This window comes from Camellia sinensis, chromosome 10 (assembly GCF_055761805.1).
Source record: "Camellia sinensis isolate YWXY chromosome 10, ASM5576180v1, whole genome shotgun sequence".
Lineage (NCBI taxonomy): Eukaryota > Viridiplantae > Streptophyta > Magnoliopsida > Ericales > Theaceae > Camellia > Camellia sinensis.
The window spans coordinates 52809927-52826502 of NC_138970.1; the positions used below are offsets into that span (position 1 = coordinate 52809927).

At 37.2% G+C, this 16576-nt stretch overlaps 1 protein-coding gene and 1 long non-coding RNA gene across 2 annotated transcripts; one reads left to right on the forward strand and one right to left on the reverse strand.

Moving 5' to 3' along the window:
* Window positions 1–10729: 10729 nt before the first annotated feature.
* LOC145801110 (uncharacterized) lies at window positions 10730–13141 on the forward strand. Its single transcript, XM_082891378.1, has 3 exons — window positions 10730–10985; window positions 11548–11944; window positions 12414–13141. The coding sequence occupies exons 1-3, from the start codon at window positions 10787–10789 to the stop codon at window positions 13054–13056; spliced, it is 1239 nt and encodes a 412-aa protein (XP_082747504.1). The 5' UTR covers window positions 10730–10786; the 3' UTR covers window positions 13057–13141.
* Window positions 13142–14475: 1334 nt separating this feature from the next.
* Window positions 14476–15581, reverse strand: LOC114307205 (uncharacterized). The gene is made up of 3 exons (XR_014343250.1): window positions 15490–15581; window positions 15265–15360; window positions 14476–14565 (listed from the first exon to the last, which is right to left on the reverse strand). It is a non-coding gene; the product is annotated as an uncharacterized LOC114307205 (long non-coding RNA).
* Between the last annotated feature and the right edge of the window lie 995 nt (window positions 15582–16576).

The following is a 16576-nucleotide window of genomic DNA, read 5'->3' on the forward strand; positions in this document are numbered from 1 at the left end:
TAGCCTTGCTAGATCCTTGTCTAAGAAGGATATGACGTTTGTAGCCTCTGTTCTGCCCTTTTTTATGGTAGGCTGTGCACTTAATACCTCTCTCAAGTGTTCAGCCTTTTTGATCATCCCCGTGAGTTCACATACCCGCTCAGGTTCGATGATCCCATGTATGACATTGATTACGCCTTGGGGTGGACCGTTGATTGGCATTCCATTCGGTTTGTTGAGGTCCTAGGGGCTGGCTGTGTCCCTTTTTCTATGTACTGGTCCAGGTGCCCAGCTGCCACTAACTCCTCTAGATGTTGCCTCAATGGCGTGTAATTTTCAATGCGGTGCCCCTTTTCATCATGGAAGGTGCACCGGGACCTCTCGTCATAGCCTTTTTGTGCTTCTCCCAACTTGGCTAGCCACCGGACGAAAGGTTCATTACGTATCTCACTAAGAATCTGGTAGATAGGTTTATTGAATACTGTGGTAATGGCAGTGTGGACTCTTAAGTTCCTTTTTTCTGGGTCCTCTCTGTTGGCTTGCCCACCGCGCCCATTCCTGCTTGGCTGTCCCACCGTGTTGACTTTCACTGTAGTCTTTTTATGTAGCATCGCTATTGTGCCAGATTTTATTTTAGCACGGGCACCATCTTCCTCTACTCGGATATGTTGATGCACTCTCTCCATTAGGGCCTCCATCGTGAGGGGTGACATCATTGTTATTGAGTCCCTTAGTTTGTTTCCGACTGGTAAACCTCATTTATATTGTGCAATGGCGAGATTGGTAGGGAAATCCCCAATCTGGTTGAAGGTCTCCCAATAGCGACTGTTGTAGGACCTCAATGTTTCTTTTTCGCCCATGTCAATAGAGAGTAGCTGGTTTATCTCCACTGGCGTCTTGGTATTTGTCCTGAACCTGGTCACGAACGCTTCTGCCAACTGTGCCCATGAGGCTATGCTACCTTCTGGCAGTCTTTTGAACCAAGTTAGACCTAGGTCACCAAGGCTAGATGGAAACAGGATACAAATTAAGGCCTCGTTCCGCCAGTATACTGCCATAACCTGGCGAAAGTGGCTTAAGTGCATGTAGGGGTCTGTCTTCCCTTCATAGGTGGTGAATTTGGGCTGATGGAAGCCTGAAGGTAGTGGTGTGTTCTCAATTGCCGGACCGAACGGTGAGCTCTGTAACCTTGCTAATACTTTGTCTGCTGGTTCGTAAGCAAGGCGCGGCATTGGCATCCCTACCTCGACACTCCCATGCATCCTAGGGGCCAACCACTGTAGGGCTGAAACTCTGCGTGGGTCGCGAGCCCTGGTGTCCTCTTTCCATCGGGCCCTTTCCTCTAGCAGTGTCCATAAGTCCGCTGAACTGGGAAACTTCGTGTGCCTAGATGTCGTCTGGTGTGTATGCGAGGGGCGATAGTTGCTTCCCTCTGTATATGACATTTCAGTCCTCGTTCTTTCAGACCTGGAGTGACGAGTCTTGGAAGTCCTTGACTGAGTATCGCCTGTTCTAAGGCTCCTATTTTCTGCTTGTGAAGGTGTGGTATGTCTGTCACAGTCTTCTGAGTGGCGAGGGGGCGTGTTGCCTTTGCGGTCCTCTCCTATCGCCACTCATTTTCCTTTTATCTAGCACTTCATTGTCTCCATGTCTGCCGCCATCCTCCTTATTAACTCGTCTTGTTCCTTTACGAGATCCTCCAGAACTTGAGGATCCAGCCTCGCCTCTGTGTATTAGAACTTTGAGAGCGACGGGGACTAGTGCCCCGTCTCTCCCTTGTGTCCTTTCGGGAGTTCCGTCGCTGGGGTTCTAATTCTGCCATGAGTGGGACAGAGGGTAGACCTTCGCGCCTCTCACCCCCCTCCGGGTTTGCCCATCAATAGGAGATTGCGGCAGGTCTTCATTGTGCGCCATTGTTTTCAACTAGAGAAGAAAACTTAATCAAGAAGTTTTGTTCTTTGTGAATTTCCCACAGATGGCACCAATGCCATCCAAGAAAAGTTGCTTCAGGAAGGGAGGGAGGAAGCATCCCCAGAACCAAACAACACCCCAACTGTCTCCACTGATCTCGGTCTCCAAACTGCACTGCCAACTCGGGTGGAGCCACTGGTGCCAATTACGGTTAATGATGCGCCCGTGACCAACCTACCTGCTGGGGCCGAGCTACCGAGTGGTGAAGCTCGGGTTGACCTAGATGCAGATTTGGACAATCAATTTGCTTGACCCCAATTTTTCTTCTTATTTTGAGGTTTTTTCTTTTTGGAGGAATTTGTAACTGGGCTTAAGCCCTTCCCATGTAATGAACACTTTGAAATGGAAAGAAATGTGCTTTTTCTTCAACTGTTTGTTCGGTTATACTTGTAATTGCATTTCAACTTTAATTTATATGTCGTGAACCCTTTGCTCGGCTGCCATGACTTAATTTTTACGGCCGAGATACGTATCTCCGTTCAAGAGCTTTGTAATCTGTTTACTATTATTCCTGCCAACCTTGAAGAGAGTTAAGTGTTGGTTATTCCTGCCAACTTCTTCAGTCTAGATCTTTATCTCAGCTGAAGAGAGTTAAACGTTGGTTATTTCTGCCAACCTTCTTCAGCCTAGATCTTTATCTCAGCTGAAGAGAGTTAAGTGTTGGTTATTCCTGCCAACCTCTTCAGCCTAGATCCTTATCTCGGTTGAAGAGAGTTAAATGTTGTTTATTCCTTAGAAGTGATAAAATAGCATGTGATAAAATAAAAAATAAAATATAAAAGTTTTTTTATAATATAACAAAACTTAAGAGGCAAGAATATAATAACTAAAATCTTAGACTCAAGATTGTACTACCGAAAGGACCAAAGTGGAACAAGATAGAAAGCATAAGAAATAAATTGACGAAATTTAGAGTGCAAGAACTAAACTGAAACTTAGGCCTCGTTTGGGAACAGGCTAATTTAGTAACTTTTTGGCTATTTGGCTAAAAAGGTAGGTAAAAAAAACTTGTATGTTTGGGATGACTTTTTGGCTAATTACGAAAAGAAGGTAGAGAGAAAAGAGAATCTTTGACTTTTTGGTATGGGTTGTTGACTTTTTGACTAATTTAGTAACTTTTTGGCTAATTGGCTAAAATAGCCTCTTGCCAAACGAGGCCTTAGAAAAAACTAGACGGACCATTGATAAATTGTCTTGAAATAAAAAAGAACATAAAATGTCAATAACAAGTTAAGGTTAAGTTTGGCTACTACAAAATAATTTATTTTTTTATCTTTTTATTTTTTTTCATCACATTTTTTCTCTACTTTTTTGTACATCTTTTCATAAAAAAAATAAAAAATATACTTATTTAGATCATTGCAAATAATCCCTTATATTGTTTTATTTATGATAATTTAAAAATTGACGCATAATATGTTTATACGGATACAACTATGAGGCTTAAATTATGAGTCCCAATTTCACGTCATTCACCCTCCTTTTTCTTAAAATATTACGTCATTCTGTTTTTCTTGCTATTAATATATCGTATTTACGCCATTTTTTGGGGTCTCTCGGAAAGGAAGAAAAAAAAAAAAAGTCATTAGTTTTTTACTCATTTTGGGTCACATTACTTTTCACATTTTTTATTTATAAAAAAACAAAATAAATTAAAAAAAATTAAAAATTAACTTTTTATTAACTTCTCAAAACACCACTTGGGTGGTTTGGGATGATTTAAATAAGTGTACTTTTTAGCTTTTTATGAAATATAGGTTGGATATGAATTAGATTTGAAGTGATGTGATAGAGAAGTGATGCGATGCGAGTTAAATAAGAAGATATGATTTAAATAGGATAATGACTTTTTAACTTTTTAAAATTATGATAAACAAAATCTTACTCCCTTAAAAAGCTTGGCTTTTAAAAAGGAGTCAAAAAAAGGTTTCGTATGAATGGAATTACCAAGTAGTAGCGTAATAGGCAAGATTTTATTTTCAAAAGTGGTAAATTAAAAAAAAAAATTGAGATTTAGGCTAAGTTTGGGATGTTCTAAAAAAGTCAAAAATTCAAAAAGTTACTCAAAAAGTTAAAAAGTTAACACTATTCACCAAAAGTCAACAATTACGACTGCACAACTCCCAATTCAAATTTTTCCCTACAAATCAATTTTTACAATTTTTTATTACACATTTTCCAATAAAAAGTCAAAAAGTTAACTCAAACATCCATATTTTCAACCTCAATTTTTTAGTCCAAAAAGACAAAAAGTACACTTATTTAGTCTTCCCAAACTTGGCCTTACTTAAAATATAAATTATCTTATATAGTCTGAAAAATTATAAATGTCCTTTGCCAAAAAAATTTTATTTAATAAAATTAATTGAAAAATAAAATTCTTAACTACACTTGTAAGCAGTGATAAAATTATTTGAATTATTAATTGACATAAATTTTTGATATCATTAAAATTATTAATTGACTTGATAATTTATTAATAAAATAAATCATTTATAATGAAATTAGAAAATTAAAGAGGCGCCTAGAACAAATTACATTTTAAATAAAGTTTAAGAGATATATTTATAATTTATGTTTAAAGTGGAGGTGAATTAATTTTTGTTGTTTGTCTGTGTGTGATTTTACGCTATTTTTGTTTGATTCACTCCTTGTACTGTACCCTTGTCTTGAACCCTTGGCTTTTGTTTTATTTCAATAAGTTTCTATCTCTTGGAGAAAAAAATAAATAAATAAAAGCTTGTTTTAGGACCGCTTTTACTGATATTTTAATCTCTAGCCGTAAAGCGTATCTCGCCTGGACCTTCTGGGCGTTATAGACCCAAGTTCAATTTTTTTGGGGTTAGAAGGATGTTATCTATTCAAATTCTTACCTATATATTTATGTGTTCTAAGAGGGTAATTTTTGGGAAAGAATTGGGCCGAGCTGTGAGTTGGGTCCTGCGGCCCAAAGTGTGAAGGAATCGGTAAGAAGCCGTAATGTTATTTTGGCCCAGTAGAAGTATAGATACTCCGGCCCAGGAGAAGTGAAGTTATTCCGGCCCAGGAGAGGTGTGGTTACTCCGGTTCAAGAATGTGTAAAGCAACTCCGGTCCGGTGGCAGTTTGAAGTGAGTCCGGCCTTGCATTTAGTCCGGTCGGGACATATTATGGTTAGGTCGGTCAGAACTTGCTACTTGGAAGCTTGATCTAAACACACCATGGTTGAACAGGGGAAAGCCGAGATAAGGAGTTGGAGGAGAAGACCGAGCTAAGGACAGTTCAGCCTTCTCTGTGGCTCTGCGTAGCCAAGCTTATTTCGGTCGTATAGTAGTTCGGCCAAAGTGAAAACCATCCCACTTGGTTTAAGCAGTGAGGGAGGGTGTAAAAGGATAAGCATTATCCTTAGGAGTATGAATCCTAGGAGGACTCTGCATGGAGAAATAAAAGTCCTACTAGGATTATGCCACTCGAAACCTATAAAAGCTCACAAGCACCACCTTGGAGGAGGTAATTGAACACAATTCTTTCTGAGAACATAAACTTTGTCTATTTGTCAAGCTTACTGACTTAGGCATCGGAGAGGTTTCCGGCACACACCCGCCGGCTAGCTCACGTTTGTGTTTTCAGGTGATAAAGCGACGTCGTACGGAGGAGCGTGGACTTGGTCAACAGGATTATACGAGGAAAATTATTTCCTCCCCGTACATGTTCAAATGTAACTTATTTGTTCAAAATATTATTTATTTGTTCAAATGTCACATATTTGTATGTGTGTCACCTATCTATTCAAATATCATCTATTTGTATACGTATCACCTATCGATTCATTTATTTGTCTAATGTCACCTATTTGTATATTTTTAATTATTTTTTCGATAACTTTTTAATGCGTATCATTATCATTAAAAAGATTAAATTTTCGATCAAGTAATATATGACTTCATAAGTATGAATTTTTCACCATTAAGCATTGGGAAATTCTACTTCCATACACCAAATTATCTTTGTATACATCTTTTTTCAATCTATACATTTAGTAATTTAATTTTTACTTCTTTATCTCAGTCCATACACTTCACATTCCAAATATACTATCACCTTCTCTGTGCATATCCTTTCCTTCAATTCTTTCCTTCCATCCTTTCTTACTCTAAAAATCTTAACCATATCTACATCAGCTACCAGGGACATCGCTCAAATAAGAGGGATAGGTATTTTTTATTGTCCGAGGACTGCTCACTCTTGAGCAAGAGCATTGAGAAGCAGCAGCAATTTGATAGTCTCGTCTTGGTTTCTGATGTAAAATCTCCTCCCATTCCACTTTTGTGTCTCCATTGGGAAAAAATTGACAATTGCAGACAAAGTGTCCGTGTAATAACTCGAAAATTTAAGTTGTTCCTTAAATTTTATTTTCGTATTATTTAATTATAAATAAGAAAAATCTTAAATATTTCATAAGAGTAAAATAAAATAAAATAAAATATTTGATTTTATAATTATATATATGCTAAGATATAATTTAATTTGGCATTAATTTATCAAAAGTGTGATTAATATATTATTTAGGGCTAAATCAAAACAATTATAGTTAAATGAGGCCAAGAAGGAATATAAGGAGATGCATGCATGTTGGCTGGATGCTTGCGGAATGGGCACCTGGGAAGGCTAATCTATAGGAGAGATGAATCATCCTTTAGGTGTAATTAGTAAGGGGGTGACACATCACCTTTAGCTCAGGTATAAAAACGGGGTGGCTGAGAAGCCAAAGAACCAAAAAGAAAAAAAAAAAAAAAAAAAAAGAGAGAAGATGGAAATTAGTAAAAGAGTGAGTAAAGAAAGGAGCCTCGGAAAGCCAGAGAAAATAGAAAGGAATAGTAAGAATTACTATTAAAGCGAGTTATATTATATCTTGAATCACCATAATATATTTTATATATGTCTTGAGTTACCATAATTTATTTTATGCAATTTGTGTTTTATAAATTATATTAGTATTTTTAATTTATGAACCTTATTTTATATAATAAGGAAAACTTATGGATATAATTGTTTATTAAAATGTGTTTTGAGTAATTATTTTATAAGTACTACCACGAAAGTCCCATGCCTTGGGAGATTTAAATAACCATTGGTCCTCTGATTAGTCACTTTGTGACCCTCTGTCTGTTATAGATCTACTGACACTCTGATTTTTGGTATGAAGTTAAGTGCAGCACTATTGTGAGAGCTACCTCTAGAGTTCGTACAAGTCACCTCTTGAATCCTATTTTGATGTGGAGCAAAGTGCTATACGGAGCTAAGTGCTACACTATTGTGGAAGTCACCTCTAAAGTTCGCATGAGCCACCTCTTGAGTCCGTACATCTGTTTTGTTCTGTATTGTGGTTATTATTATTCTATTTATATGATTTCTGTATTATATATCAAATGATTTCTGTATTATAGATTCTGTATTTTAATATCAAACTCTGTTTAGCCTTATAATTATTCATGGTGAATTTTATACCCTTATATTCTCAGTATAATATTTCTCACTCTGCCATGTACTTATAAGTGTTTACCACTTTCAGGTGACATGTCAGGGCCAGTGCGTCGGATAGGCACAAAGCACTTTGTAGACATAGTTCAGCTCCGACAATTTAATTAAATAGAAGCTCCAATGATTATTTTGGTACCCTCACCTAAATATTATTTCCACTCGTGTTTATTTATTTGTTCAAGAATTGGCTAGAAGTAACTTTAGTTACTGACCATCACGATACTTAACCCTTAGATACGGGAAGTGGGTCGTGATAGTTCGATTTTTGCTTCCTTTAGATTATGTCCTGGAAGCCCCGTAAAGTTGCGATTTTGCACTTTTGATTTTCCCAATCGTCTTTGTCATCACTAATGCAGAAATAACATGGTTTTTCCAAGCTGCATAGTCTTGCTTGTGTACAATATGAATGTTGTGTATGGTTGAGGTTTGGGCATGGGAGGCGATGGGCAACGGTGAAGTGGCTGATGAGATGGTAGTGGGTGAGATGTGTATGGAGAAATTGTGAGATGTGTGGGTGAGATGGTGGTGGATGAGATGGTAATTTTGTTAAAGGATAAAATTGTGATTCTGAAAAAATTCATCAAGTGTGTAGAGTGTAAAGTAAGAAAACTTGGTGTGTGGAAATAGAATTTCCCTTAAGCATTCTTTGGGAAATTCTATTTCCGCTCACTTAATTATCTCAGTATACATCTTCTCTCAGTACACACACTTATAATTTGATTATTAATTAATTTTCTTAATCCACACACTAAAAGTTGTAATTATACCCTTCACTCATAATCATTATACACACATTACTCAACCGTCATTTCCACACTTTTTTTGTTTTGTTTTGTTTTATTTTTTTGTTTTTATGTTTTTTGGTTTAGAGATTTCGGCACTAGTTTTCCAAAATTACACATTTAATTCGAAACTTAACTTCTAAATAAAAGTGATTAGTTCGACAAATTTGTTCCGAAAAAAATAAAAAAAAAAGCTTTCGGCAGTTGATATCCGAATATAATGAAATAATTCGGTACTGGTTGTCCTACTAAAAACCGTGAAAGGGGGGAAAAAAAAAGTTTTGAAAAAAACTAACATTTTCATCACTAATAGAGTATAAATTTAGAGATTAAAATAATATGAGAGTTGTTATGAGAGTATTGATTTGCAAGTAATATAGGAGTATAGAGTGTGTAGCAAGCAAAGTAACAACAATGAAAAAATTAGAATTTAGTTTTTTTTATGGGATTTTTATTGATAAATCCATTCTAGAGTTGTTATAACCCATTAGGTCCACTAAAGAATATTATAACCTAATTAGTCCCATAAACTTTTCTGAATATTCCATAAGGTCCATTTTTCTAATTTAATATAATTTCTTGGACTATTTTGCCCCTGTATATATATATATATATATATGTACAGTGTTAATACGTAAAATACGTAATAGGTGCCTGTTTCTTCGCTCATGCAGTTTGGCAGTTTCTATTTTACGCTTTTCATCATCAATCCAATTCCGAGAGATACGTTTATGCTTTGCATGCTCGTTGCAAGGATTGGTTGTGCCAGGGTTTCATCCTTGCTGTTGGAGTTTGGTTCTGTGGTTTGCGAGTGAAGACGACGAAGAGGAGGGTGTTCAGTTGTTACATTTGCCGGATTATAACTAGTTCAAATTAGTTTTTTTCAACTTTTTGTACGATTGTAGGATTGCATGATCAAGGTTAGTATCAATTTGGTTATGAATACATGTTCAGTTTATGGTTTCATTCGTATAATGGATCAGATGCTCTGTTTTTGGATTTATATGGATTGAATGCTCTGTTTTTTCAATTATATGCATTTTACGTGGTTATGTGGAGGGGAGTTCATTCGTATTATGTGAAGATTGTGTAGTTCTCATTTGACTTCGATGCATGCGTAATGAGGCTCTGTGTGGATGATTTGATTATCAGTATATATATCAATGTGAATCTGCACATTTTGTGAATGTGGAATATGTGAAGAATGTGGATGTTCTCATTTTAAATTGATGTTTGCTTAATGAGGCTCTGTGAAGATTGTTAATATTATGTGAAGATTGTTAATGTTCTCATTTTACTTTGATGCTTGCTTAATGTTAACATCTTGTTAATATCAATGTGAATGTTTACATCATCATAAACTGATGTGAATGTTCACATCATTATGCATTGATGTGAATGTTTACATCATCATACACTGATGTGAATGTTCACATCATTATATTATGTGAAGATTGTTGATGTTGTCATTGGACTTTGATGTTTGCTTAATGTTGACATCTTGTTAATAGTAATGTGAATGTTCACATCTTCATATTGTGAATTATGGATTTAGTAGTTGAAATGTACACGTAGTCATCTATTTTTTGCACAATGTGAATTTTCATATCGATTTTCATATCGATTTTCATTGCTGTTCATTGTTGTGTTTTTGTGTTTTTACAAGAGATGGATACCTTCATGCTATTAGTGTGTACATATGGTTGTAGTACAACTGTAATAAATGTTGCCCGCGCAATGTGTTATTCTCGTTTGGTGGAGTGTTTGTGTGAGAAATGGGATGAGTTGTCTGCTGGTTCTATTTCATTGTTCTGTAAACTACTTGGGATTAATAAGTGTCATTTGGACAATGAGGAAGAATTTCAGAACATGGTACTGCTTGCTAAATCAATGGGGGTACAACATGTAGAAGTTGTGGTTGAGTTGAAGGGTGACATTGGTCAGCCAAGTAGTTTGGGATTGCTGCGTGTGGGGGTTGAGGATGAAATTGATGCACTACGGAGATTTTGCCACCATAAGGAGAAGGTGTTGTTGTCAGCCCCTTGGGCAAATGGTATTACGCATGTAGGACAACGGTTTGTTGGAGGTGCACAAGAATTTCGTGACGTTTTATGTAAGTATGCCATCCAATGTGGGTTTAAGTTCACATACGTGAAGAACGAGACAACAAGAGTTACTGCTGTGTGTGCGATGCGGGAGAAGAGGGGGTGCTTGTGGGCTATACATTGTAGAGCACAACGAGCAAATGATTTTTTCTACATCAAGAGGTTTAGTGATGTGCATACTTGTGGTACGGATGTTCGAACATCGAAGAATCCGCGAGTTAGTTCGGATTTGGTGTCGAGTACCATATCTGAAATTGTGAGGGACAAGCCGTTGACTCGGCCGTGTGAAGTGGTGACTATTTTGAAGAGGGATTATGGGCTAGATGTGAATTACCATATCGTATGGTTGGGTGTGGAGAAAGCAAAAGCTGGTATCCATGGAGATCACTCGTTATCGTTTGACCAGTTGCGGTGGTATTCGGATGCTGTGATGCGGTACAATCCGGGGAGTTATGTCAATATTGACTATGATGCGAGTAGTCAACAGTTTTGTCGCTTCTTTGTGTCATTCGCTGCGTGTATTTCTGGGTTCAATGCTTGTCGGCCTTTATTATTCCTGGATGGAACATTCCTCAAAGGAAAGTACAAAGGTCAGCTACTTGCGGCAACGGCGAAAGACGGGAACAATGGTTATAAGTTTTTTTTACCTGTCTATTCATGTCAATATTCGCTCTGAGCAGCGTAGTCTGGACGAAAGAGTGATTGCTAAATTATAAGTAATGTGAACATTCACATCAGTGACATTAGTATGCACTGATGTGAATGTTCACATCTTTGTATGCTAATGACAGAAATGTTAACATCAGACTGATGTGAATGTTCACATCAGACTTATTACAGACTGATGTGAATGTTCACATCAGTGTATACTAATGTTAGTTGATCTATTAATGAACAGTACTGTGAATGTTAACATTTTCAGTGACTCAGTGTATACAAATGTTAGTTGATCTATTAATGAACAGTACTGTGAATGTTGACATTTTCAGTGACTCAACAATCAACAATGAATTATTAATGGTCGTTAATGTGAATGTTCACATCGTTGATGTTTACGAACCTGAATCCAAAAACAGCAATAGTAAAGAGGGCAATGTACATATGAACATTCACATGACCTGTTTCGTTTATACTATTTTTCTATTCACTTTGGAATATTGTGAACAGTTGTGTATTGGTGTTGTGTTGTAGGTCTGTTTCCTGTTGCATTTGCAATTGTTGATTCGGAGACCACGGCTAATTGGTCGTGGTTCTTGCATGAACTTGGGAAGGTTGTTGATGGGAAGCGCCATATTACTTTTATTTCGGATCGTAATCTTGGTTTGTTAGAAGCTATGCCAAAGGTGTTCCCATCGGCTCATCACGGTTATTGCTTACAACACTTGAAGAGCAATTTAAGAGACCGGATGAAAGGAATTGATAATGAATTCAGGGATCACCTAGTAAGTAGTTTGGGTGACTGTGCCTACGAGCCAACTGTGGTAGGGTTCCATGAAAAGCTTGCAAAATTAAAAGAGGAGGGTAAACAACGAGCTCATAATTTTTTCAAGGACTTAGCACCTGAGCACTGGGCAAATTCATACTTCAGGTAATAATAGTTTCCTAAGGTGTTCCATTTTTGAAGTTTAGAATGGTAGTGATATGAATTTTCAGTTTATAATGGTGACAATCTTCGAATTGTGTTTCATCTTCAATGTAAATGATGTGAATGTTCATATCTGCTAATGATGACTGATGTCATGTTCACATCTGTTAATTTGTCAAATAGTCATGCAATGTATTACAGATTTGAATGTTGACACGTGTCATATTTTGTTGTTGTTGTTAACATTCACATCTGTCTATCATTTAAGTTGACAACGTAATAAGCATATAATGTGAACATTCACATTATTAAAACCTGGTAGCAGATGTGAAAATTCACATTATTATACCCTGATGTGAATGTTCACATCAGTGTATACTAATGGCAGTACTGTGAACGTTCACATTTGTCAACATTAATGGTCAGGCCTGTTAAATTCCGTATTGTACAATGTTTGTGATATACTGTGCAGGGGCATGCGTTATGGGGAGATGACATCCAATGCGGCGGAGTCATTTAATAACTGGATTAAAGAAGGACGTAATCTTCCTATCACTCAAATGGCGGACAAAATTCGTACTCAGTTGATGCGGCAAATGTCTGCACGGCGTGACCAAGCAAACAAATGGAATGAGATTATTTGTTCGACATTCGAAACAAGGCTTATGGATTCGTTCAATGACAGCAAGTCTTGGCAAGTTAGCAAAGCCAACGAGGATGTGTTTGAAGTTCATTTGATACCATCGGTTACAGTTGATGTTGCGAGGCGTACATGTTCATGCTTCAAATGGCAAATCAACGGATTCCCGTGTGACCATGCTGTTATTGCCATTCAGAAGAGCCGCTACAATCTCAATGATTGTGTAGAACATTACTTTCATGTAGAGACATATCGTGCAGCCTATTCGGGAGCCATATTCCCTATACCATCGGTGGAGAAGCCGCCTTTTGATCCCACGGACTTTACTATATACCCGTCTACCGTGAAAAGACCACCCGGAAGGCCGAAGAAGAATAGGATCCCATCAAGGGGTGAGAAACTGAAGCAAATAAGGTGCGGGAGATGTGATAAGTTGGGGAGCCATAATCGAAAATCATGCACGGAGCCGATATAAGATGTACCTTTTTTCATTTCAACATTGTATTTTACATTGGATTCTTATATTCATTTTTGAAATAAGATTGTGTTGTGTTGGGAAACATTGGGTTGCAATAAGATTACGTTGTGTTGGCAAACATAATAATGCATTAGTGTTTGATTTGTGTTTTATTTTTACTTTTTTAAGGTACCAATCTGACATTTATGTTGGTTGTGTTTTGGATGAATGCATGCTGTTAACATTCACACTTATGTAATATAATCACATTATGTGAATGTTCACATTGTTCAACTTTCAAACATTTCTGTGGTGGGAATGTTCACATTGTTGTTACTGTTAACAGCAATGTTTACATCAATGTAACCATTCGCATCATCAACTCATAAGATGTGAATATTCGTGACATCATTGTTGCCATTCGCATAATCAGAAGTTATGATGTGAATATTCACATCATCAAATTGTTAGATGTGAATATTGACTTGTGTTAAGAAATATCATAATCACACCTGTCATATTGTGTTACATGAACACTTTAAGCAATATTCACATCCATGTAGTATGGTTTAAAATAGAAGAAAGTGTACGATCATTCTGTGATGTGAACATTGACATCATGTCATGTGTATCCGAAAAAAAAAAAAGAAAATACAATCTCAATGTGCATGACCAACGCAAAATCGGCCTGAAAATGCATATACATATATTGACTGAAAAGTATCTGTACAAGCAGTGATATAGACTTGATTTACAATTAAGCTAGTGAAACTAAATTGTCTTAAATGTGGATAACAGATTTGGGTAACAGTGATAGGTGGACACCCCCCACCTATAGGTTTTCACATTGCACTGTCTTTCTGTGGTTTAGAAAAAGGTGTACTAATGAGTCTCTTATTTGACACCATTCAAAGCGATCTAGGCTGGCAACAATGTCTTCACGATATACATGCGCCCTCATGATGTAACAAACTGCAGGCCCGCAATCCACCCTAAAAATGCAAACTTCTTGTTAGATTTTGAAATTTAGGTGGGTAAAGGTTGTGGAACATGTGTAGAAATCGATTTTATGCTTACGAATTTGATGCTTGCTGAGGACAGATGTCCACTGATACGATTGTTTTCGAAGTATTTTGGCTTGATAAATTGGTCCATAATGGTGATGACGGTCCAATGTTGTGCACCAAAGCTGTGATGTAGTCCCTCTGCCAACAATGAAATTTCATATTAGGCACCAACCAACATAGGGCATACGTCCAAGTTCAAATATTACACATCACGACAAGTATTATTTTTGTCAGCCACTTACCAGTATTTGTGCTTTGTCAATATGTGGGTCATGTATGCCTTCTCTTGGGCGCAGTGAGTTATAATGCCTCCATACATTCTCTTTCACGTCGTACACAACAATTGTCCAGTGAAAGTTGTCGTGGATTGGGAAGATTAAGAATCTCTGGCCTTGATACTCCTTGATGTGTACATCAATTAGTTTATTCCTCTTGTGGGGGGGTACTGTTCAATGATTTTCTGCACACAAAGGGCATACAATGATGTACCAAGTATTTATATCAATGTTTGGTGTTAATGATTTGAATGTTCATCTGCTAATGGGGAGTTATGTTACTGATGTGAATGTTCACATTTCCTAATGGTGAGTGATACTACTGATGTGAATGTTCACATCTGTTAATGTCAGTGACATTGCTGGTGTGAATGTTCCCATTTGCTAATGGTGGGTGATGTTACTGATGTGAATGTTCACATTTGTTAGTGTGAGTAATGCTACTGATGTGAATGTTCACATCTGTTAATGTCAGTGCTATTACTGATGTGAATGTTCCCATTTGCTAATGGTGGGTGATGTTACTGATGTGAATGTTCACATCTGTTAATGTGAGTAAATACTGCTGATGTGAATGTTCACATCTGTTAATGTGAGTAATACTGCTGATGTGAATGTTCACATCTGTTACTGTGAGTTATATTACTGATGTGAATGTTCACATCTGTGTATCATTTAAGTTTATCAACATAATAAGCATATAATATTCATTGCGAATGATATGAATGTTCACATCTGTCAATGTGAATCTTCTCAAAGGTCATTTTATGTTGTTGTTAACATTCACATCTGCCTATTATTTAAATTAACAATGTAAGCATGTAATACTGAGAATAACATCCACATGTATTGAAACATAATCAAAATTAAAGTCTAGTGGTTACCAAACATGTGCTTGTAAAGATGAATGATGAATCTTCCAAACTTGGGTTGACTAGCCCTTGTAGTTCAAGTAGAATTTCACCATAAGCATCTATCACCTGCAGAACCGGAGGGGTGGCAGTACATTATTTACAGTGTCTTTACTCTATATGTATGTGTGTGTGTGTGTGTGTGTGTGTGTGTGTGTGTGTGTGTGTGTGTTTTGTACACATTTACAGTTGCCATACGTTGTTGGTTATTGATTCTTCCTTGATGAGGTGTATGATGTCATCAAAATACACATGTTTAGTCTTTGAGTCCCCTCGCCACACTAGCAACCTGTGCATTGTGATTACAGAAAATGTTAATGTCAACATTGCACATTTATGAAATGATCTAATTTATTAAGTATGTATGTGAACTGAACATGATGGAAAAAAAAAACAGTTGGGGATATGTAAGATCACTTACTCATCACTGCCGTTCTTGTGCAAATTTTGGACTTTTTGCTTGTTGAGTTTGTTCATGTTAGCCCAGACCTTTAGTTTGTTGTTCAAGGATAACTTCTTGGACTTTGTTGGCTACGTTTTTGGTGGTTGCTTGTCTAAATCTTGTGCAATTTGGACTGCATGTGATTTCTGTTGGGCTCCCTCTTTCCCTTTCTTCTGACCAGGCAGGTTGGGGTATTCAAACTCGTCCAACCTGTGTTCTTTCCTTACCTTCTGCTTTATGCGCTTTACCCTTGATGGGGGGCTGATAATGTGTTCCAATGCTGCAGTGGGATTGTTGTTAAGGCTGTCATGAGCCTTTTGTGCTTCAACTTGAGTGATGATGTGTACGGACTGATCGTCAAAAAGGTCTTGAAGTATTGTTTTTTCACATTCCAAGTTGATGACCAACTTTGTCAGCCGCTGAATTTCTGTATCTTTCCACTCCATGCAAGTCTTCATGTCCATGTCCACATTGGATGAGCCCGATTGGTCAAATAGTTTGGCTTCAAGGGCAGCAATCACCCTTGCCCTCAACTCTCATGATTCTTCCACCTGTTTGTATTTCGCTTCCCATTGCCGTACAAGAGCCCAAGCTTTTTGGTTTTCTTTCATGAGTACTTCCACAATGTCGGGCTCAGTTGGTTGTGCTATGATGATTCATTTCTCAGCATTGGGGGTGCTACAGCTGGGGTTGATATAATGTCCAACATCATTCAGGTCCACTGCATCGACAGAAAATGCATCCCTGTCATCACTGCGTTGACTGTCTTTGCTTTGATCCTCATTGCTTTCATCTTTCTTTGCTACTGCACTTGACAAAATCTCAGGTTTTGGCTCCACATTC

What these genes read in the sequence shown, in the direction of transcription:
- LOC145801110 (XM_082891378.1), top strand. Translation starts at nt 10,787, where the DNA reads ATGCGGTACAATCCGGGGAGTTATGTCAATATTGACTATGATGCGAGT. An exon ending in GGCGAAAGACGGGAACAATG is followed by an intron (nt 10,986 to 11,547) that starts GTTATAAGTTTT and finishes GTTGTGTTGTAG; the next exon opens with GTCTGTTTCCTGTTGCATTT. An exon ending in TGGGCAAATTCATACTTCAG is followed by an intron (nt 11,945 to 12,413) that starts GTAATAATAGTT and finishes TATACTGTGCAG; the next exon opens with GGGCATGCGTTATGGGGAGA.